Source organism: Ruditapes philippinarum, unplaced genomic scaffold (genome assembly GCF_026571515.1).
Source record: "Ruditapes philippinarum isolate M1 unplaced genomic scaffold, ASM2657151v2 ctg1052_1_1_1_1, whole genome shotgun sequence".
NCBI lineage: Eukaryota > Metazoa > Mollusca > Bivalvia > Venerida > Veneridae > Ruditapes > Ruditapes philippinarum.
The window spans coordinates 182,351-208,015 of record NW_026852046.1 but is presented as its reverse complement, the minus strand read 5'-3'; the positions used below and the strand labels follow the sequence as shown (position 1 = coordinate 208,015).

The following is a 25,665-nucleotide window of genomic DNA, read 5'->3' as shown; positions in this document are numbered from 1 at the left end:
AAAATATAAACATGAAAATCATAAATACTAAATACATTTTCTATTTCTATTCTCTTTACCATTTTATATACCACTTTTGGGATAATGGAATAACAATTAAATACAAAAATAAACTTTTGAAGTTAACATTACGTACAATTCACTTGAAAGTAATATTGGTATAAAATGTTTATACTAGAAATGTTACACAAATTTTATATTGTTAATGTAGATGTACTTAATTTAAATTTAGATGAAGGTACTGCTTACTTTAGATAAATACTGTGACTACTTAAACGATTAACAGAAGTCGAACCACAACAAAACACTAAATGTCCATACACAATTTGATTCTTGTAATATCCCCCTTCTAAACTACAATGACAAATACGCTAATTATCTGTCACTTATTTGTCGTTTCCGATATTATCTGCAACATAAAAATAGTGAAACTAATATAATTCCATGATACAAGGGATTTTTATCAATTTTATTAACGTGACTAAAATAATAATTCTTTACAATATGCTGATGGTATAAATGAATTTATATCACCCTTCTTTTAAAACATTAAAACCCAATCTGCTTTAGAAGTTTTAAACAGTATTTATCGTTTTGATTGTAGCATAATAGATTACATATAATGCGAGATTGTATCTCGTAATGGTAAATTGCCGCAGTGATAACACATATTGAAATGTACATAATGGTTTAAAAAAATGCCTCCACAATCATCATTGTAACCGTTCCACTGATTTTATAGTTGACCACGTGGCTTATTATTGGACAAAATAGAAGCCAATTGCCAATTGGCAGGGATAATTTAATTTTGTAGAAAGCTAAACCTTATCGATCCTATAATATTTAGATATTACTACAGAACTAGAGTAGATCAGAAAACATTTTAAAATACATGTATAATACTCCCTAGAAATGCAGAAACTTTATGAAAATGAAAGCCTTTCATTTAAACAATTTCAATGAAATTGAAAACAATTCGACTACCTTTTTACATGTATATACTGTAATAAGCAACTAATGTTCCGTTTGTTAGAATGTGTTAAGATACTATCGAATTTGTAATTGTTTGATGAAAGTTTTAAAAATTCTTTAGTTAATCTAAAAGGAGATTTCAAATATTTTGATTGACAATTTCGCTGCATTGAAAACACTGAAATCCTTTCCAAAACTTTAAAACAAATGCTGCCATTTGTTCTCATAAAATATTGCAAGTAATATGAAATGACATTTAATGTTCAAGTATAGCATACTTGAAAGAGTACTTCATGTTCTATGTCACACAGCTTTCATTAGAAAATTTTGATTGGCGCTATCTCTACGATTGCATTTTAACTGCTCATCGTTTATGTGAAAATTTTTAAATCAATTTTGATGTATTCTCTTGTATTATACAGAAATTACTTGTAGATGATAAAGCAGTTCGTTGACAGATGTATTATTTCTGAAAAAAATATGCACCGAACAGTCAGACATTGATGGGTGACCAACACAGAACAATAAATTATAAATATCATTGAAACACTATTCTACACTAACTCTATTGTTTATGTTTCATATAGAAAATAAATATTAAAAGAACAAATCTTGGTGTGAGAAGTCATGCTTTATATATTTATATATATATATATATATATATATATATATATATATATATATATATATATATATATATATATATATATATATATATATATATATATATAGGTTTGTGAAAAATATTTGCATCTACAAAATACCTTTCAAAAACACTGGAACCAAAGAAGGATACAAGAACGTGGAAAAAAAAACAATAAATTTGGAGAAAATAAACGTTCATACAGTGCTAAAGTATAAATACCCAAGTACTTTCGGCGTATTATGCCTTCATCAGGGGTGTATTACATGTATAATGTGCACACAATCGAGCACAAAATCTCAATACGTGTGTACTGTATAGTATCAAAAATTGAACTGAAACACAGTCGCTAGAAAGGTGATAAAATTACATCGATTATGAATAGACCGTTATTGAATGGTCATTGTGTAGTACTTTACAAAAGAGAATATAGCCTGCGGTCAATATGGCATAAACTCGGTTAAATATATCTATAAAACTGTGTTTAAAAGAAAAAAAAAATATATAAATTAAAAAAATTTTTCACATATAAGGGCGTTTTGTGTTTTTATTACTATAAGTATGATGTAAGAAAATGCAAGTTACAAACAGTATGATGTTATATGAAGTGGAAATTTACGAAAAGGTGAAAGTAAAAACGAAGCTCTCAGGCAAGGGAAAAATAGCCCTCCCCGACACCGCCTGATGACTAAAGTTAGGTTTTAAAGTATGTCAAGAATGGGCGAGAATAAGTGTGTAAATTAGTCTCCTTTATTGATTCCTGATGGCTCTAGCGTATTCAGTCGGCGAATCCAGTATGTCTCGCGTGATTTCCGTGTTATATCTGACCACTTTGTGTTATGTTCAATACAACAGAGGGACACGTCTTTAAAACTGTGTCCCTCAAGGTGAAAATGTTCAGCAACTGGGGATCTGTTAAATTTTCGCGTTTTCCAGTCAGAGCGGTGTAAGTTCATTCGTTTATTTAATGGAAGTTTGGTTTCACCGACATATTGTTTGTTACACACTTTGCAAGAAATAAGATAAATAACGTTGGCCGTTTTACAATTCATTATGTCTTTGAGAGTTGTTTTGGCCCCTATTTTTGAAGAGAATGTTTTTGTAAGGAGCATGACAGCACAGGTTTGGCATCTTGGTGTGCCACATGGTCCGGACTGACCTTCTTTATCTGTCATTATTGGTCTCAGTTGGGCTCGAACAAGTATGTCCCTGAGGCTTTTAGGTCTCCTATATGCAATGGTTGGTTTAGTTGGGAACATCTTGTTAAGTTTCTGTGAAGACTCAATAATTGGCCAATGTTTGTCAATGATGGCTCTAGTGTTAGGTAAGTCTGGGTGATATGTGAGCACAAATGGAATTTTATTTTGTGTAGAACCACTAGATTGATGTTTGTACTCTAGTAAGACCTTCCTGTGCTTGCTGTCTGCATTTAAGATCGCGTTTGCAATGTCTTCTTCCTTGTATCCTCGCTTCCTTAGATGTTCAGACAGTTCTTTTGCCCTGATATAGAACGTGCTGGGATTTGAACATATTCGTTTGATTCTCAAAGCCAAACTGTATGGTATGTTCTTACAACAGTGTCGAGGGTGGCAGCTGCTTGGAAGAAGGTATTGATGTTTATCGGTGGGTTTTGAATACAAATCAGTAATTATATGATTGTCTTTAATATGAGATACTGTGTCGAGAAAAACATGTTGTTCGTTTGATACCTCAGTGGTGAACTTTATAGATTTGTGAAAATTATTAGCTCTGTAAAGAAAATCTTGCAAAGCTTCTTCCCCGTGATACCATTGCATGTCAATGTCATCTATATAGCGTAACCAACTGAATGGTTTAAGAGGTACTGCAGCTAGCAGTTGTCCTTCTAATTTGCCCATAAACACGTTGGCGTAAGATGGCGCCATTTTAGTCCCCATAGCCGTGCCCTGTACCTGTAGGAAATGTTTGTCACAGAAAACAAAGTTGTTGCATTTCAGAATAAGTACGAGAAGTTCGATAAGTGTTTCTGTGGGAGGATTCTTTATTATACGAGAATCCCATGCTTCTTTGCACGCTGCAATGCCATCTTCGTGGGGGATGTTAGTGTATAATGCAGTAACATCCATAGACACCAAAAGGGTTTGGTCAGGTAAATCTTTCTGAGATTCTAATTCTAATAATACGCCCGAAAGTACTTGGGTATTTATACTTTAGCACTGTATGAACGTTTATTTTCTCCAATTTTATATATATATATATATATATATATATATATATATAATATATATATATATATACACTTAACAAATCTTATAAGTGTGCACTTTTTATGTCCTTATAACTTTTTTGTTCATCAATATTTCTTTACAAAATTTTGGGTTCTGACTATTGGCTGCATTTCCACACTTTTCCCGTGCTCAAACTTGTCAAATTTGATTATGCGGCGCGTTCAACCGTGAACGTACAAAATTCACACAATGCACGAAAAAATTGTGTGAATGCGTGAAAGAAAATTGCACATGATATTCTCGAATACAACAGAGATCTACATATCAGAAAAACATAACATATGGGTACATTATCTATTCAACAGCGTGGCATAGCCCTAGGATTGGTCTACGCTGGAGTACACCAATCAGAGACTGGTAAAAAATAATTTGTTCATATAATTATTTAAACTCCATTGCATTGTAAAAGCTGAAAATCATTTAAATTCAGTTCCTTCCAAAGACGAACGTAATTGCATATTTGTTTTTTACTTTTTACATGTTTATATCATATGGAGGTCGCGCAACGCATGGTGGTCACCGCAATGTAATACCAAGGCTTAAGAAGGCTTATCTTCATTACAGAGTAACTGGCAGCGTTTATAACATTCCTCGCCGACCCCAAAATTATCTCCAACGGTATGTTACATTGATGCGACGACGCTCCAAGGCTGTAATGCACAGTCAGAGTGGCACACACGGTTTAAAAACATCATTTTGCAACATCGACTTTCGACACGCACTCACATTTTTTAGAAATGTATCGTAAAATTTATCTTGAATGAAAAAAGGAAACAAACAAAAATAATAGCCTGTCTCTTTTCTGTATTTATTGAACATTTCGGCATGATCGGGCAAATATTGATACACCTATGAGACCATTTATGCATGCACACTTATAAGATTTGTTAAGTGTATATATATATATATATATATATATATATATATATATATATATATATATATATATATATATATATATATATATATATATATATATATATAAATCCAATAACACTAAAAGTCAGTACAAACCCTAGACAGAGTGCTCGATGGTATCCCAGAGCTGTATGTATGGATTTATATTCAATCAACACATTGAAAAACACATTTTCCTTTACTAATTAGTTTCATGCGCAAAACGCAATCTTCAGAAGTGTAAATGGTAGTTCTCAATAAAGGGACGTAACTATGAAGTGTAAATGGTGGTTTCTCAATAAAGGGCGTAACTATATTAATACTGTTCATTTTTTAAAGTTGCTTAATAGATATTTCCTGGAATGTCTGCAGGTTGTTACAAGTTCGTTTCTTTTGTTAAGTTTAGCGTTTTCTTGTTTGCAGATAATGTAGAATTTCTCCCATAGGCACAAGTTGCATCGGTCGGAGGCTGGGTTGTAGGGTGAGGCTTGTTTTAAGATATTCCATGTTATGTTAAAGTCGATGTTTTCTTCTTTGAGTTCCCAGATATATTTACTTAATTCAGTGCTGTTTTTAAGCTTAGGATTTCTAAATGATGCTTTGTGGTTTGTAAATCGGGTTTTAAAGGTATTTTCTGTTAATCCTACATAAGTTTGTTTAGGCTTGTCGTCGTTTGTTTCCACTGTAGCTCTATATACAACCGATTTCACCAAGCATCGTCCTGACATGGGGCAATCTATTATTTTCCTACAATTGCATGTTTTAGGCTGATTTTTGTGCCCCCACGTTAGTGGCGGGCATTTAGATTTACCCTTGTCCGTCCGTCCGTCTGTCCATCCGTCCGTCCTTCCGTCCGTCCTTCCGTCCGTCCGTTCACTTTTGTGTCGCACGTAACTCAAAAAGTATTTGACCTAGAGTCATGAAACTTTACAGGAATGTTGATCAGCATGTGTAGTTGTGCACCTGGGTATTTTCGTCTGGATATTTTTAGTATTTTCAGAGTTATTGCCCTTGACTTAGTAAAATTTTGCAATTTTCAACTTGTGTCGCATGTAACTCAAAAAGTATTTGACCTAGAGTCATGAAACTTTACAGGAATGTTGATCAGCATGTGTAGTTGTGCACCTGGGTATTTTCGTCTGGATATTTTTAGTATTTTCAGAGTTACTGCCCTTGACTTAGTAAAATTTTGCAATTTTCAACTTGTGTCGCATGTAACTCAATAAATATTTGACCTAGAGTCATGAAACTTTACAGGAATGTTGATCAGCATGTGTAGTTGTGCACCTGGGTATTTTCGTTTGGATATTTTAAGTATTTTCAGAGTTATTGCCCTTGACTTAGTAAAATTTTGCACTTTTCAACTTGTGTCGCATGTAACTTAAAAAGTATTTGACCTAGAGTCATTAAACTTTACAGGAATGTTGATCAGCATGTGTAGTTGTGCACCTGGGTATTTTCGTTTGGAAATTTTCATTATTTTCAGAGTTATTGCCCTTGACTTAGTAAAATTTTGCAATTTTCAACATGTGTCGCAGGTAACTCAAAAAGTATTTGACCTAGAGTCATGTTACTTTACAGGAATATTGATTAGCATGTGCAGTTGTGCACCAGGTATTTTCGTCTGGATTTATTTAGTATTTTTAGAGTTATTGCCCTTCACTTAGAAAATTTTTGCAATTTTCAACTTGTGTTGCAAGTTTCTCAAAAAGGATTTGACATAGTCATTTAACCTATAGGCTGGTTGCTCAGCATATTTTAGATTTGCACCTGGGGTTTTGCTTGTGGATTTATCCAGTATTTGTAGAGTAATTTCCCTTGACTTAGTAAAAAGATTGACAGAACAGTGGCGCGGTGGGGGCACCCGTGTCCTATGGACACATTTCTAGTTTACTATTTCTTTGGAAAGAATAGCTTTGTTATGTCCGTCGATTATGTTTTTTATATTGTTCATGCAACTATAACTTAATTTGACTGTGTTTCTATTGAATATTTTGTGTAGCAAGTGTTCCTTGGGAAATTCTTCGTCTAGTATTTTCAGAAACGTTTTTCCAATGTTGGTTTCTACATTTTTACTATATGGTGGGTTATACCAGATTATATTTCTGCTTCTGTTTTTGCGATTCTTGGTACCGTTGTCAGTCTTTTCTTCATTTGAGTATTTAAGTTGGTGTTTATATCCTCTATTTGTAATAGACCTTTGGTAGATTGGTGTTTGCTATGTCAAAAGATTCTTGGTCATATGATATTTCGCATAGACGTTTGTTAATGCCTATGGGTATGTTCTTGATGATATTCGGTGGGTGGTTCGATTCGGTATGCACATATAACGGTGTGTTGTTCGGTTTGTTGTATGGAACATGTTTGCCATTCTTCAGGTTGAGTGTTACGTCCAAAAAGTTCACGATTTTTTTGTTGGATTCAATTGTAATCTTCAGGCCGTGTTTAGAAAAGATAGAGCACAGGTCTTTTTTAATGTTTTCAATTTCACGTGGTTTCGCATCAGATACACCTAGACCATCATCTCGATATAGCCCAAAGTTTTTTCCATGTTTCTGTGTTATTTCGTTAAGTAAATATAATCCAACTAACTCACAAGTTTCTGCTCCATCGAAGCTTCCCATAGTTACGTCAAATAGATTGGATGTCGCTTTCTTGCCCCATGGTTCACCTGACTTGTAAAGGCATGATTGTTTTGCATGTATAATGATTTGTAACAACCTGCAGACATTCCAGGAAATATCTATTAAGCAACTTTAAAAAATGAACAGTATTAATATAGTTACGCCCCTTTATTGAGAAACCACCATTTACACTTCATAGTTACGTCCCTTTATTGAGAACTACCATTTACACTTCTGAAGATTGCGTTTTGCGCATGAAACTAATTAGTAAAGGAAAATGTGTTTTTCAATGTGTTGATTGAATATAAATCCATATATAATATTTATTTTACACAAATGTAGTAACACAAACTGGCATTTTACGACGAATACTACCGGGGATATATAATGATTGTTCTTAGTAATATTATTACAGTATTGACAAGACGTAAATGTAAATATGGTAATATTGTAAACTTAATTTTTGTATAGAAAATGGGTTAATTCGTAAAGTTATTTTTTTATTTTATTTGCTTTTTTTTTCGTGTCAGAACAATACTTACTGTCTACATTACTTGCCTGATATTTTCCCGTAACTACTTTACAATAATAAAAACTTTTCATAAAATTTCTAAGATGAGTAGATATAATGCCAAAACATAACAGACTATTTCTGTCAATATGGTAATCTTCTAAAACTATTCATGTACAGATGGAGTTAATTCGTAGAATGTTTTTTTATTGCTTTGATCTCCCTGTCACACTTTTTTCGTTTTCACGAAAAAGTAAAATTTAATGACAGTTCAATATCTTTCATTATCCCTCGTGTACAGACTCAATTAAAGATACACTATGCACAAAATTGATATTAGAAAATTTTGATAATTGCTACACAGTCTCTTTGTAATTATAAAATAAACATGTTATAAGTGGTCACAATATAAATATATAGTGTCATTAAAAATTGGCAGTTTTTTTTACTTGGTTTAAACAATATTTAATTCTTCATCAATATTTACAGACTAAATTACAATATATAAATTGCATTCAGGATTGAGTAGAAAGCTTAGAGCTTATATGAAACTCTCTCCTGTAAAAACAGATAGTAAAAACATGAAATAGTTTTTGTAGCAACAGTTCATTGTACCTGCATTGAATTCCTTCCATAAATTTACAAGAAGATAATAAATACCTACTACGTATGACGAAATTTGTAAAGGATCATAAAGAGGAGCTGAATATGTCAAGTGTGTAATGCAATGCCTATATCAAATTTCATAATGATCATAATTTCTCGGAAAGTGAAGGTCCTATTTAAGAAAATTACAAGAATTAAATCTTTTATCTACCAAGTATTGACACTTTAAATGATTTCTTTATAAGTAATACAGTAATGTGTTTCCTTGTGACAATATGCTATAATTATTATAACATATATGGAAACACATAAAACAAAGGCTATGGAAGCAAGATAAGGGTAACTCTTACGAAACGAAATGAAGAGCGCCTTTACTTGCATAATACCTTGTAAATTTATTACAAAGTATCTTAAACACATAGTTAAACAAGGTATTCCAAATTCCAGATTCAATTAATATTTCAAGTTTATATGTATGCATTGTGAAAGTGTCTGCATGCATACTCCAGTACAGAATTGTAACAATAATGAAAGAGAATTATTTTGCAAAACTAGAATTCTGATCATTTAGAAACAGTTGCCTTTGACTGCTCTCTCGTGGACTTGAACTCCACCAGAGCATGAAATCGGACCTAGAAGCTCCAATAAGGTCTTCCTGCGACGACAAGCGTCCCAGTTCGTGCTAGTTCACTCCTGAACCTCGATCCTCATGTGGTGGTCGGGATCCAGGAGTACCCCCGGCATCACGATAAGCTCTATGCATAGGTGTCAGAGGCAACAGTTACCACCATCTTTAGTACTAAGTTAAATAATAATAATAATAATAATAATAATAATAATAATAATAATAATATAATAATAATAACAATAATAACAATAATAATTATAATTGTTATTATTATTATTACTATGATTAATATTATTATCATTATTATTATTACTATCATTATCATTATTATTATCATTACAATAAAATATGATACTTAAGGACATAATTTAAAGAAACCTTTTCGTCTTCTGAATGTACTTTTGAACATGTAAGAAGATAGATGTGTTTGAATCATATGAGAGATTGGCATCACCGAATAGGAATATAGATAGGTTGTCTGTTGTAATATTTCGTAAATTGTCAAGAAGTTCAGCACGTTGTGCATTAAATCGTACTTACTTTTAAAAATACATAAGGATGAAGAGCTTCTATTATCATTTGGGAATTTATTCCATTCAGAAACAGTAAGTGGAAGAAAAGAATTTGAATAAAGCTGGGTGCTGCAATGAATAAAAAACAACAATTTGTCACCAAAATTAGGTGTAAGGGCACGTGTTTACATGGAAACAAGTGTTTTTGGGTAATTTTTCCAAGGTTTTTCATCATGTTTTGTTAACCTTTTACCTCATATAGACGTGTTTCGACGGCTTTTTGCCCCCCCCATTTTTTGAGGCCTCAAACATCTAAAACAATCCCCTATTTAGGCCCCAAACACTGTTTTTCGTTTGAGAAATGTTTGTTAAAACAGTTACCACATTTTCGGCGCCGCCCCAAATCCAAAAGTTACATCAGGGGGTTGCCAGAAGGGGAATGTGTCCCCTTCTGTTTGGGGGGGGGGTTGAAGGGGGGGGGGGGGGTAGTCCCCCTCATCGCCAAGAAAATGCTGGACATGTGACAGGCTAAAAATGGCATCAGCTCGATCTAAGGGTAACTAGTAACCGACGCTGAAAATCCTTTTACTCTATCTCAATTCATTGAGAAGTTGCAGCACTTTGAAATCAGTTTTGATGGAAAAAAACAGTGCAAAATAGTGATCTTTGGCAATTTTGAGACGTCCCCCGTTGCCATGGTAACAGGAAATTTACGATTGAGCATGCTGTTAATGTAATGAAACTGTGATTGTCCAAATCAAGAAATAATGTGATTGTTAAAACCATTGGATTATAAGGTTGTTTAATTTAAAGGATAATATTGTTCTCTACACTAATGGATAATAAGGTAGTGCTAATTAACTTATTTTATAGTTGTCCAAAACCAGGGTTAATGTGGCTGACAATAGTTAGTAATAACCAGGTTGTGTAAATCAACCGATTGTATAGTTGTCCAAAGCAAGAAACCAAGGAACACTGTGATTGTCTAAATCAACAATATTTTTTGTTGATGTGGAATGATGCAATTGGCCAAATCAAAAGATAATATTGCTGTTCAAATTGATTGATGGTTACCTTACTCAGAAATACCGTGATGACATCGTTATTGTCTAAGTCAAGACTTTATATAAGTGTCCAAACAACAAAAAATGTCCAAATCAATAGATATTATTGTTGTCAAAATAAAGGACAATGTGGCTGTCCATATCGGAGTATTAAGTGTTATCCAAGGGATTATACAGCTGTAAAGTGTAGTGCGATTGTCAAAAACAAAGTAAACTGAAGTTGTTCAAGTCAAATAATATTATTGTCAAAATCAAGGGATAATTTTAAATAAGGTGGTAATGTATTGTCCAAATCTAGAGATAATGTTGCAAATCAAATCTCGGGATATTTTGGCTGTCCAATTCAATTGATAATGTAGTTGTTTTTGTTCCGGAATAAAGTGTTTGTCCAAACGAAGGGCATTTGAGGTTGTTTAATCTAGGGATGACTCTGCTGTCAAAAACCAACGGAAATAAAAACTTGGGGAAGATACTTGCCGTAGACTAGAAAACAACAAGGGACACAAGCAAAAGTGTCACCAAAACAGCATGAAACAACATAGACATAAATCTGAGGAACACAGAGGGGCGCCGCCTTGGAACGGTCAGCATGTGGATTACCCCCCCCCCCTTCCCCCTTCCCCCCGTCCCTTTCCCTTACACTGTGTGCGCCAGTAGTCATTTTATTTGTTTTCTTTGAATTCCAAATCAGTTACAAATTATTTATCATTTAGTGATTAACATGTCCATGCTCTGTCTTTGTCCTGTCCTGTTTTTGTTTGGGCTTGCCACTAGTTCTTGTTGCTTGAGGTAATGGGGAAGATACTTACCGTAGACTAGAAAACATCAAGGGACACAAGCAAAAGTGTCACCAAAACAGCATGAAACAACATAGACATAAATCTGAGGAACACAGAGGGGCGCCGCCTTGGAACGGTCAGCAGCTTTATAATGACTGCTGGGGAGTTTAAACCGGTTAATGGTGCACCAAACCTCGCTCTTAGCCCACCATGTTCCTATAAACGAGACAGTGTAAATAAAATGAATCCCTGCCAAATGAAATTCTAACAGTTGTCATGGTTACAAAAGGTTAAATAAGTAAAACACTAAAATGATCATGTAGAAACATATAAAAGTTAACCCAATGACCATAACAAAAGTACTCAATGTCCTAAAGGAAGACAAATAAGTAAAACACTAAAATGATCATGTTGAAACATATAAAAGTAAACACAATGACCATAACAAAAGTACTCAATGTCCTAAAGGAAGACAGAGCAACAAGAAAATCACCTACAAAGGCCCGAGGAAGCAAGGAAGAAGACGAACATTAAGACTATTCAGTCCCAAAGGGCTTTAAGGACTATCCATCATAGAGTCTCCAACTTGGTCCGTCAGATGTAATCAAAAGAGGAAAGCGTAGTGTCCAACTGTAAAAGGGTTGAGTATGTCTTAAAATAGTAGGGTCGTCATAACCTCTTTTAATAAAACGTTTAATGATTTTAATAAAAACAGCAGACAAATTACCATGACCCAAAATCTTACGAAGTTTGTAAATCACATCACCATAAAAACCAGACTGGCTAATTTAGAAATTAAACCAAAGTAACGATTGTAAAATTTAGTAAAATATTTCCGTAATTTATGATATCGGTAGCTGGTATCTGTTTTAGAAGCTTGCTGGTAATAAAAATATTCCGCTCGTTGAAATCCTTTACATTAATACAAGCTCTAGCGAATCTAATTAACCTGAATTAACATTAACCCCGTAAGATATTGCATGGGGTACGTCTCCATCTAAATGTAGATAATTAACTGTACAAAAGTCATTTCTTTTATCATAGATTTTCGTGTGAATAGAATTATTGTTGATAGTAATATGAAGATCCAAAAATGATGTACTAAAATTTCAAGAGTTCGTTTTATCATGTTGTAGTTTACGCGGATAAATGTCAGACACCATTTGATCAAAATAAGGATTATCTTAATTAAAAAATATCATCACCGTATCTGGAAATATTATTAAATGCGACTATAACATCTTGTTGTCAGAGAGACTCAACATAAAGTCTCTTTCATAGCAATACAAAAAACAAGTCGGCGACCAGGGGTGCACAATTAGTACCCATAGGAATTCCTATGATCTGTTTAAATAGGGTATTACCAAACCTGACATAAATGTTGTCTAAAAGAAAAGAGAGTGCTCTACAAACTTCGTCACAGGTCCACATAATATAATGTTTAACAATACCGTTAGTAAAAAGAGCTTTGTTAGAATTACATGCTAGAAAGGAAACTTTTTCCCGTGCAAAAGTTTTCTGAATTAGGGAAATTAGTTTATCATTGATTATTTTATGTAGCAAAGTTGTATAAAGTGTAGAAAAATCGTATGTACTGACAGTTGGAGCTCGAAAATTCTTAATTTTGAATTTATCCAAGATTTCATCAGAATTATTAATTGACCGAAAGAGATGTTTGCCTGTGTTTTCATAGACTTTATCACAATATCACAATATAAGCCTGGAGTCGATGGTTTGATCCTCGGCCAAGGTGGAATTTCTCCTTGACAATTGATCTCTGATGTTGAGTCTAAATGGCCATTTAGATTACTTAATTACGGAGATATTGTTGTCCAGGAAACCCAGAGAGATTGACCGTCCACCGAGATAAGACCAGATATGCTGACATCGACGTTAAAGACCAAACAAATGCTTATATACTTTACTCTATAAAGTTGACATTAAAACGGAATTAATATGAACTTGCATACATTAATTTATACAAGAGTGGATGTGAACTTTTTTTCACCGACAAAGCAAGCGAGTTGAACAGTATAAAAACATGAGAATTATCTCTCTTGAGAACCAAACATTCAACGCTTATTGCGTAGCAGGTTATTGCAGGTCAGCCGGTCATGGGAGCCTACTGATTTTGAGCTTTAACCTTGCAACAAACTGGTATGCAAGAGAATGTACATGTACATTGTATTAGAAATTGACAACACCAAATTGATTTCTTGTAAAAGTCCCAACCATTTTTTCTTCCAAATCTTCAGACATTCGTTTGCTTCAGGTAATAAATAATACCTGATTGAGTTCAGTTATTGTTGTCTGTGAAAACAAATCTCATTTAAGTACATTAAATCACATTGTGTTTTACTTTAATGGTTTTCATGTTGGTAAATCATTTTCATTAATTTAACTTCGGTATCACATTCTCAAGAAAATGGGAAAAATAATTCTCGCGTATTTTGTGAACGCTAGCTTTTTAAATTAGAATAAGGCGGCGTGCTGGTGATAAATTTGCAAATGGCGGACGTAGCCAAAGAGAATTTATTGTAAAATACTCAATAAATGTCATTATCTATTTGAGAAAAAAAAATTAATGAATGGGAAAGATATTGGTTATATAAATGATTGAACGAAATTTAAATTGTTTGTTGCAATATTTAGTCCGCGAGTAATTTAATTACTGAAACGACTTTTTTACGAATAAACATCACATTACTTGCGGTGTCAAGCTATTCTAGTCTTACATGATTACATAAAAATTGATTAGAAATTTGATCTTGCTTGTTGCACATTTACCAGAATATAATCTAAATGAACTATAATCATCTGCTCCTGAATTTGAAAGATAAAAAAATCTTATTATTATCTTGTAATACGTGACATGTAAAACACAAAAAAAATATAAAAGTAAATTTATTGACACATTTGTTCCAAAATTGTTACAGTTACGGTGAGTGTATATTTACACTTATACAAACGTGCAGCTGGTCTTGGAAGATTACAAGAAATCCCAGTACTAACATATGCTTTGTCAGAGACTTATAAAAAGCTCTAAAATAGAACATTTTCCCGTTTAGACCAACAATCCTTTGCGAGAGATTTATTGGCCTTTAAACGCCACCTTGTTTTACGAAACCGAATGCCTTCACATTTTTAATCATTAATAGCAATAATGTAAATTTTCCCTAATTTTTTATATTTTTTGCAACTACTTTTTCGTTACTTCTTTTGATCCCGTAACGCATGTCAAACATGTAGAAAAGCGCAACATAGTCTCAGAAAAACTATAAAAAAATATAACTTGAGGGATATTTAAACGTTGATACAGATTTTAAGTGTGTGACGTCATAGTTTTCTCGCGCTATAAATATAACTCTCTGTCTTTGCATCATAATACAAAATAAGTTAATACAATTAAACAGCACGTTATATAATCGACAAAACAGACCCGTTTTGAACATATCTGAAATCTTACTTTACACATAGTATATAATTATTTTAATGTACTAGACGTATTTCGTAAGTTGTCTAAACTTGGCGCCAAATATCTCGTGTTGCATTTGATTGCCCGACATTTAATGGCATTTTAAAATCTATTTGAATTTATTCTCTCATGCCTTACAAGCCCTGCATGTGAGTTATAATATTGTGCTTGTCAGATGCAACATTATTAAATCACTGGCGTTTGCAAGTTTTCCAAGTATAAAAAGAGATTTCACTACACGTAAAACGTCTTAGATGGAAGCACTAAATTAATTCTGGTTTTGAAATAAAAATAAGTCCATTTATATTTAGCGATATTTAATTATCTAGTCTTATTTTATACACTGTAGATATATACATGTATTTAATTGTGTATATACAATTAATAGTCTATAAAATGAAGTCAAAACTTCTGATAATACATATATTTTATACTTTCACCATCTTTCATGTATGTATGCTACAATATGATAAACAAAATCAACAAGGAAAGGCAGCGTTCAAAGAACATTGAAAGTTTGCAAGTTCAAAGTTAAAGAAAGTGTATTGTCTTGTTTCTAAACGATTAGTAATGTCACACGATATTTTTTGCGTTCTTTGAAATGAGCCTAGCCTTCAATTCCAAAGATTTCTGTTTAGTCTGATTTTTATATTTATCTCAATTTCAATTCAGAAAAAAAGCAAAAGTATTTTTGTTTTGTATTTCTAAAATGGAAAACAGAGGCGAAGTGTCTTTAATACGTTATGGACTTAAATGATTTAACAAAATAATTTCAGTTTCAATTTTCGGTTGCCTTATCAACTTTTAACTTGAATCATGAATTTATCTTTATTTAACAGGAAAGATACAAGCAATATCTTAGTACGTTAAAAAATCTGGAATACACCTACAAGTGATTAAGTAAACCTGATGATTGAGAACTTGAACGTCTAATTCTTGCCTTTTAATTTGGTTTTCAAAAATATTTGCGCTGTTTTTATGTTGAGACACTAATATAAACATGAAAAACATTAATACAAAATACATTTTCTACTTTTTATTCTCTAGAACATTTGATATACCACTTGGGTAATGAAATAACGATTAAACACAATATGAACTTTTGAAGTTTATATTACGTACACTTATTTTACAGGATATTGGCATAAAAATGTTTATATTGGAAATGATGCACAACTTTTTACTTAGTTAATGTAGATGTAGTTTATATAAGTTTAGATGTAAGTACTGATTACGTTAGATAAATACTGTGATTAGTAAAACGATTGACAGAAGTCGAACCGCAACAAAACACTAAATGTCCATAAACGTTTTGATTCTTGCAATATCTCCCTGCTGAATTACAAAAGCAAATGCGCTAATTATATGCCAAGACCGCAATGGATAAAAGATATATTTGTCGTTTCCGATATTATCTGCAAAATAAAACTATTGAAACCGATTTGTTTGCATGATAAAAGGGATGTTTCATCAATTTTATTAACGTGACTTAAATAATAATTCTTTACAATGTGTTGATGTTATCAATGAATTTATATCACAATTTTTATAACATTAAAACCCAATCTGCTTTAGTAGTTTTTAACAGTATTTAGCGTTTTGATTGTAGCATTATAAATCATTTATAATGTGATATTGTATCTCGTAATGACAAACTGCCGTAGTGATAACACGTATTGAAATATACATAATGGTTTAATAAATGCCGCCACAATCATCATTGTAACCGTTCCCTGTCCAATTTTAGAGTTGATAACATCGCTATCATTGGACAAAATAGAAGACAATTGGCAAGGATAATTTAATTTTATAGACAGCTAATCTTTATCTATCCTATAATATTTACATATTCGAGTAAGTATTCAGATATTACTACAGAACAAAAGTAGATCAGAAAACATTTTAAAATACATGTATCAAATACTCCCTAGAAATGTACGAACGTTACGAAAGCCTTTGTTTTAAACAGTTTCAATGAAATTGAAGCGACGTTCTATTAACATTCTACATGTATATACTAATTTTTACATGTGTATACCGTAATATGTAAATATAATGTTACCCAATGCTCCATTTCCTAGAATGTGTTACTATACTAGATTTGTAATTTGTCTGATGAAAGTTTTAAAACATCCTTTGTTAATCGTAAAAGAGATTTCAAATATTTTGATTTAACAAGTTCGCTGAATTGAAAACTTTAAAAAATGCTAGCCTTTACATACCTATAAAACAAATGCTGCCATTTCTTCTCATAAAATATTGCAAAGAATATGAAATGAAAATTAATGTTCAAGTATAGAGTACTTGAAAGAGTATTACATGTTCTATGTCACACAGCTTTCATAAGAAAATTTAGATCGGCGCCCAATCTCGTCGATTGCATTTTAACTGCTCATTGTCCATGTGAAAATTTTCAAAATTTATTTTGATTTATTCACTAGTATCATACAGACATTACTTGTAGATGATAGAGCAGTGTGTTTGACAGATGTATTATTTCTGATAAAATATGCACCAAACAGTCAGACATTGATGGATGACCAACACAGAATACAATAGAATATAGATATCATTGAAACAGGCACTACTAAATCTTTATTGTAATACAGTTTTGATATATATTTGATGTAGAAAATATGAATAGAAACGAATCTTTTCGTGATAAGTCACGTTATTTACCTGTTAATATTTACGATACATAAATGTAGGAACACAAGACTGACATATTACGACAAATATTGCCGGGCATATATAATGATTGTTCTTAGTAATATTATCGCCATATTACCATGGCATTATTGTCAATAAGGTACAGTATAAATAAAAGAAATACTTTTTATAAAGTTTCTTAGATAAAGTCATATAATGTTTGGACGTAACAGACTATAACTGTCAATATGGTATTTCGTAGTGCTTTTATTTCCATGTCACACTTTCGTCTTTTTAACGAAGAAGTAAAATTATTAGACAATATATTTCATTATCTTTCATGCACAGACTCAAAGATATACTATGCTCAAATTTAATGTTAAAAAGTTTTGATAATTGCTATACAGTCTCTTTGTAAATATAAAATAAACATGTTATATGTGGCCACAATATGAATAAATAGTGTTATTACAAAACTGGCAGTTTTTTAAAGAAAAAACTAACTTTACTAGATTATAATAGGGAACGCAGCTTCCCGTGCGTAGGTTTTTCATTCTTTTATTCAAATAAGACATATTCAGTAAGAATTTCATTGGTTTCAATAAATTTCTTTGATAAAAATATTTTACTCAAGGATGAGCATAGTATATCTTTTAACTTGTCATGTAATTTTGATGTGATTTACGCTTCAGAGTGATTATCATTTTTCCAGAGCTTTATGATATAAAACATACAATTAGTTAATAAAATAACGCTACTCTGTTTTCTGCATTGCTTGCTTGATATATTCTTATGAAAACTTTTCAATAATAAAATAATAAAATTAAGATAAAAGATGCACATATTGTGCATAGAAATGAAATAATACATATGATTAAAATACCCTAAACGTTTTTGTAGTCATATAATCAAGCATAAGTTGCAATTTTATAATACGAAAATATCAATTAAAACAGGAACTAAGATAAATAATGTGTTAGGTGAAAACACATAAAACTGTTAATTGCAGAATAAATATTAATTTCAGAATAAATATTCAATCCATTATTGACTTCACTAAAATAATTTTGGTTCTTCGGACATTTGTAGCTGCTGAATAACAATTTTTTTAATACTCCCTGAATTCTAGCTCAATTGCGTCCGTGAGAAGATGGACTTTGACCCTCAATTGAGATTTGTTATTACTTTTCGCTGCTAGAGGGTTATTGATTTATTGATCACCTATTTGTCAGAGGATTTTCTAAGAAATTATTATATTATAATATTAATATAATGATTATTATTCGTTAATAGTATTATAATAATTATATATATTTCCAAATCTGCTAGACAAGTATAATAATAATTATTGTCGATGGTATAATTATCTATATATTTATTATATTATTATTTTTATTATTTTTATTATAGAAACGGCAAAAGCCGTCCATATGGCAAATACGCCGAAAATAATGGGGACGGCATATGTCGTCCTGATGGCAGTGAAAGGGTGAAACATTTATTATAATGTCCCATTAAAAAGTTTATTTGATCTTTGAAGCTCACTACGATTCCTCTTTTAATATGGTATATATTATTCGATAGTTGTTTAAAAAAAACGACACACATAATATAACTCTTAATTAGATAAAAAATAAAAATGTAACAAATATATATCTAAGGTGTAAAATGAGTTATTGATGCTAAAATAATTTCATAATGCGAACCATAAACATTTAATTTTACCATAGGGTTTGTTTGCATGATCATAATAAACTGGAAGCTTGGCTAGTCCATTATAGTGAATTGCTCTATAATGGAAGGTCATCCATACAATAAATAATAATGTTGTCAAACATAACAACAAACCACAAAAGAAATATATGATGTTTTATATGAATGTTGTTGACAAGTGTGAGATATATGATCCAATATATCAGATACACATATGGCAGATAATAATTATTGTTCTAGAACAGAATATTTGTCATCATATTTTAAATGTTCCACTGAATCAACATCTTTTTTTCCCAAGCAATATTTTATGAGACACATTTCTATTGTTTCATCAGTATTTGAAATATTTATTGAAAATTTGCCCATTGTAGACCAATCCACTTTAAACCATTGCAGACCAATCCACTTTAAAGAAATTCAGGATTAAGTTTCATCTTTCTATGTATGTGCAAAATATATTGTTAATTTTATGTTATACATAAGTATTGTATTGTTGTGATAAATACATATCAGAATTTCCATAAACTCATCAGTACGTGTTACATTTAATTATTCACAATAAATTTAATTATTCACAGAAATGCTAATTTTAATGAAATGAAATACAACATGTATTGTATTGCAGGACATAGTACTTGTACTTATTACATAGTTATTGTTTGTATTTGACCAGTTTATTGTTATTGATTAAAACTTTATTCACCATACTCTCTTATTTTTTCTTAAAAAAGTACAGTGGATGCAGTACTTGAAAAAATCTAATTATATTTCATAATCATACAAAACTGTTAAAAGACCAAGGCAAAATTCGGTTGTCCAAATCAAGGGAGGATGCGGTTGCAAGAACAGACCAAGCCATAATGTGGAAATATGTAATGTTATTGTCCAAATTAAGGGTAATGTGGTTGTTTAATTAAGCTGCCATGATAAAAGGTTGTCTTTATTATGGGATAGTTAACCAAATCAAGAAATAATGATGTTATCCAAACTAAAGGAAAACTTTTTTGTCCAAATCAAGGGATACTATGGTTGTCCAAATATAATGAAACTGTGGTTGTCAAAATCGAGACAAAATCACAGGATGATAAGGTTGTTCAAAATAAAGGATAATGTAGTTCTCTACACTAACGGATAATCAGGTGCAAATCAATTGATAATATAGTTGTCCAAATCCAGGGATAATGTGGCTGACAATAGTAAGTAATAATCAGGTTGTGTAAATAAACAATGTATAGTTGTCCAAAGCAAGAAACCAAGGAACACTGATTGTCTAAATCAAGAATATTTTGGTTTTCCAATTAGAGTGATAATGTACGGAATGATATAATTGGCCAAATAAAGAGATAATATAGCTGTACAAATCGATTGATGGTTACCTAACTCGGGAATACCGTGATGACAAGTTAAGACTTTATATAGTTGTCCAAAACAACAAAAAATGTCCAAATCAATATATCTTATTATTGTCAAATTAAAGGACAATGTGGCTGTCCATATCGGAGTATAGTGTTACCCAAATCTAGGGATTATACAGCTGTAACGTATAGTGTGGTTGTCAAAAACAAAGGAAAGTGAAGTTGTTTAAGTCAAATAATATTATTGTCAAAATCAAGGGATAATGTCTAAATGAAGTGGTAATATATTGTCCAAATCTAGAGGTAATGTTGCATATCAAATCTTGAGATACTTTGACTGTCCAAATCGATGGATAACGTAGTTGTCTTCGTTTCGGAAAAACGTGTGGAAATGTGAGGTTGTTTAATCTAGGGATGACTTAGCTGTCAAAAACCAACGGGTGACAACTTTCTAATTGTATTACTGTGCTGGTCGATGGTACAATATGAAATTTCTCCTTGACAATTGATCTCGGATATTTTGTCTACACGGTCATTTAGGTTACTTGATTGTGGAGAAATTGGTGTGTTGTCCTGGAAAGCCAAATAGATGGACCGTTCGCCGAGATACGACCAAATATGCTGACATCGACGTTAAAGTCCAAAACAAACATTTTAATGTACTTTATTAAGTTGATCTAATTAATACGGAATTAATATGACCTTGCGAACATTATTTTTTTTACAAGAGTACATGTAAAAAATGTCACCGACTTTGCAATCTAGTTGATCAACATAAAAAACCACGAGACTAATCTGATTTTCCCTAACGAGCCAAACATTCAACGGTTATTGTGTAGAACGTTGCAGGTCGGTCGGTCATGGGAGCCTGCTGATCGATTTTGAGCTTCAACCTTGCAACAAACTGGTGTGCAAGAGAATAGACATTATATTAGGCATTGACAACATCAATTTGATTTCTTGTAAAAATCCCATCCAGTTTTTCTTCCAAAAATTCAGATATTCGCTGGCTTTCAGGTAATACATAATGCCTGATTGAGTTCAGTTATTGTTTTCTGTGAAAACAAATCTCATTTAAGTACATTAAATCACATTGTGTTTTGTTTTAATGGTTTTAATGTCGGTAAATCATTTTCATTAGTTTAACTTCGGTACTTCATTCTCAAACATTGGAGAAAATAATGAACGCTAGCTTTTTAAATTAGTATTAGGCGGTGTGCTGGTGATAAATTTGCAAAATGCAGACGGTATCGCATTCCAAACAATTGGAGATAATAATTCTCACGTATTTTGTGAACTCTAGCTTTTTTTTAATTAGTATTAGGAGGCGTGCTGATGATAAATTTGCAAAATGCGGACGAAGCCAATGAGAATTTATTATAAAATACTCTATAAATGTCATTATCTATTTGAGAAAAATTAAAATGAATAGGAGAGATATTGGTTACATTAATGATAGAGCGAAATGTAAATTGTTTGTTGCAATATTTTGCAAGCCCTGAAACGACTTTTTTACGAATAAACATCACATTACTTGCAGTGTCAAGCTATTCTAGTCTTACACGATTACATAAAATATTGATTAGAAATTTGATCTTGCTTGTTGCACATTTACCAGAATATAATCTAAATGAACTATAATTATCTGCTCCTGAATTTGAAAGATAAGAAAAATCTTCTTATTATCTTGTAATACGTGACATGTAAACACAACAAATATAAAAGTAAATTCATTGACACATTTGCTCAGGTACTTTGAAGGTATATACTCATTATATACATACATACGTGCAGCTGGTCTTGGAAGATTACAAGAAATCCCAGTACTAACATATGATTTGCCAGAAAATAGAACATTTTTCAGTGTAGACCCACAATCCTTTTCGAGAGATTTACTGGCCTTTGAAGTTGGTCGGTTTACGCCACCTTGTTGCCTTTACATTTTACTTATTAATAACAATAATTTTCCCTGATTTTTGATTTTTTTTTGCAACTACTTTTTCGTTACTTCTTTTGATCCCGTATACAAGATAGTCTCAGAAAAAAACTATATAAAAAACTTGAGGGATACAGATTTAAGTGTGTGACGTCATATAGTTTTCTCGCGCTATAAATATAACTCTCTGTCTTTGCATAATACAACATAAGTTAATACCATTAAACATCACGTTATATTATCGACAAAAAAGACATATCTGAAATCTTATTTTACACAAAGTATATAATTATGTCATGTATTTCCTAAGTTGTCTAAAATTGGCGCCAAAATATCTCGTGCTGCATTTGATTGCCCGACATTTGATGGCATTCTAAAATCTATATGAATTTATTCTCTCATGCCTTACAAGCCCAGCATGTGAGTTATAGAATATTGTGCTTGTCAGCTGCAATATTATTAAATCACTGGCGTTTGCAAGTTTTCCAAGTATAAAAAGAGATTTCACTACACGTAAAACGTCTTAGATGGAAGCACTAAATTAATTCTGGTTTTGAAATAAAAATAAGTCCATTTATATTTAGCGATATTTAATTATCTAGTCTTATTTTGTACACTGTAGATATATACATGTATTTAATTGTGTATATACAATTAATAGTCTATAAAATTAAGTGAAAACTTTTGATAGTACATAAATTTCATGGTTTCGCCATTTCTCATATATTTGTGTTGATTGTTATATCACTACAAACCTTGAAAGTTTGCAAGTTAATAAAAATGTATTGTATTGTTTTTAAACTTCAAAATTAGTTTTGCCACACGATATTTTTTGGGTTCTTTGACATAAACACAGCTTTCAATTCCATAGACTTCTGTTTAGTCTGATTTTTATATTTATCTCAATTTCAATTCAGGAAAAACAAAACGTTATGAACTTAAATGATTTAATAAATTTCCAGTTTCAATTTTCGGTTCCCTTATCACTCAACTTTCAACTTGAATCATGAATATATTTTTATTCAACAGGAAAATACAAACATAACCTTAGTATGTTAACCCGACATTTACAAATACGAGTCAGTGAACTTTTATAATCATACCTTTAAGAACGTTTAGTTCTTGCCTTTTAATTGTCTTCAAAAAATATTTGCTTTTTTTTAAGATGTTGAGACACAAATATAAACATGAAAAAAAAACAAAAAAAAAAAAAAAAAAAAACAAGAAGAAGAAAAAAAAAACAACATAAATACAAAATACATTCTCTACTTTCAATTCTCTATCCGCTTAAGGAATACTGGACAACAAATATACTTTTGAAGTTTACATTACGAACAGATTTTTTGAAAGAATATTGGCATAAAATGTTTATGATAGAAATGTTACACAACTTTTTATGTAGTTAATGTAGATGTACTTAATTTAAATTTAGATGAAGGTAATGCTTACTGTAGATAAATACCGTGACTACTTAAAACGATTGGCAGAAGTCGAACCACAACAATGCACTAAATGTCCATACATGTTCTAATTAATGTAAAATCTCCATTCTTAATTACAATGACAAATGCACTAATTATCTGTCACAGACCACAATGGATAAAATCTATATTTGTCGTTTCCGATATAACAGCAAAATAGGACTAATGAAACCGATTTGTGTCCATGATAAAAGGGATGTTTCATCAATTTTATTAACTTGACTTAAATGATAATTCTTTACAATGTGTTGATGTTATCAATGAATTTATACCATATTAATTCTTTTATAACATTCAAAACCAATCTGTTTTTATAGTTTTTCATAGTATTTAGCGTTTTGATTGTAGCATAATAAATCCCTTATAATGTGATATTGTATATCGTAATGACAAATTGTCGTAGTGATAACAAGTATTGAAATATACTTAATGGTTTAAAAATTGCCGCCACAATCATCATTGTAACCTTCCCTGTCCAATTTTAGATTTGATAACGTCGCTTATCATTGGACAAAATAGAATCCAATTTGCCAATTAGCAAGGATACTTTAATTTTGTAGAAAGTTAAATTTTATCTATCCGATAATATTTACATATCACTACAAAACTGTAGATCAGAAAACATTTTAAAATACATGTATCTAATACTACCGAGAAATGTAGGAACTTTATGAAAGCCTTTCTTTTTTACAGTTTCAATGAAATTGAAACGACATTCTAATAACAAGTCACTTTATTGTCCCCGCCTTTCGAAGATAAAAGGGGGATATAGAAATAGGCTCCGTCCGTCCGTCCGTCCGTACGACCTCAAGTGACGTTATTGGGTGAATATCCATGTTTATTCCGTACAGACGGTACTGTGGGGAATAAGGTTGCTTATGGGGTGCAAATACGTTGCTTATGGGGTTTTAGGGATCAAAGGAGATCAAAGAAAAAAACCCATAATGTCAACTCAGTAGGAACGTCCGTCCGTCTGTCCGTCCGTCACGCTTTCGTGTCTGGTCCATAACTTTGTCATTTATCAAAGGAATCTGAAATAACCTGGCACAAATGTTTGTTATAATAAGTCATGTGCAACAATCAGACCCCTTACTCCAAGGTCAAGGTCGCACTTGCTCATTCAAGGTCAATATTGTCTATTTGAGGGTATATGTCGTGTCCGGTCCATAACTTTCTTATCTGTGAAGGGATTTTGTAAATACTTGTCACAGTTGTTCACAATAATGAGGCAATGTGTCATGCGCAACAACCGGTCACCTACCTCCAAGATCAAGGTCACACTTGGAGGTCAAAGATTTACATAGTCTGATATAGGGTATATTTTGTGTCCAGTCCATAACGTTTTTATAGATCGGAAGATTTTGTAAATACTGTCCACAAATAGTCACTATAATAAGACAATGTGTCATTCACAACACCTGCATTTCTACTTCCAAGTTCAAGGTAACACCTAGAGGTCAAAAGTTAACATAGACTGTTTTAGGGTATATTTTGTGTCCGATCAAGAACTTCTTCGGAATTTTAAAACAAGTAGGCACAAAGAGTCACAA

General features: G+C 31.8%; 1 protein-coding gene across 1 annotated transcript; it reads right to left on the bottom strand.

The window, feature by feature from the left end:
* Positions 1–2,355: 2,355 nt before the first annotated feature.
* On the bottom strand, positions 2,356–3,720 carry LOC132747974 (uncharacterized). The gene has a single exon (XM_060737513.1). It carries the CDS (start codon positions 3,718–3,720, stop codon positions 2,356–2,358), a length of 1,365 nt encoding a protein of 454 aa, XP_060593496.1.
* Between the last annotated feature and the right edge of the window lie 21,945 nt (positions 3,721–25,665).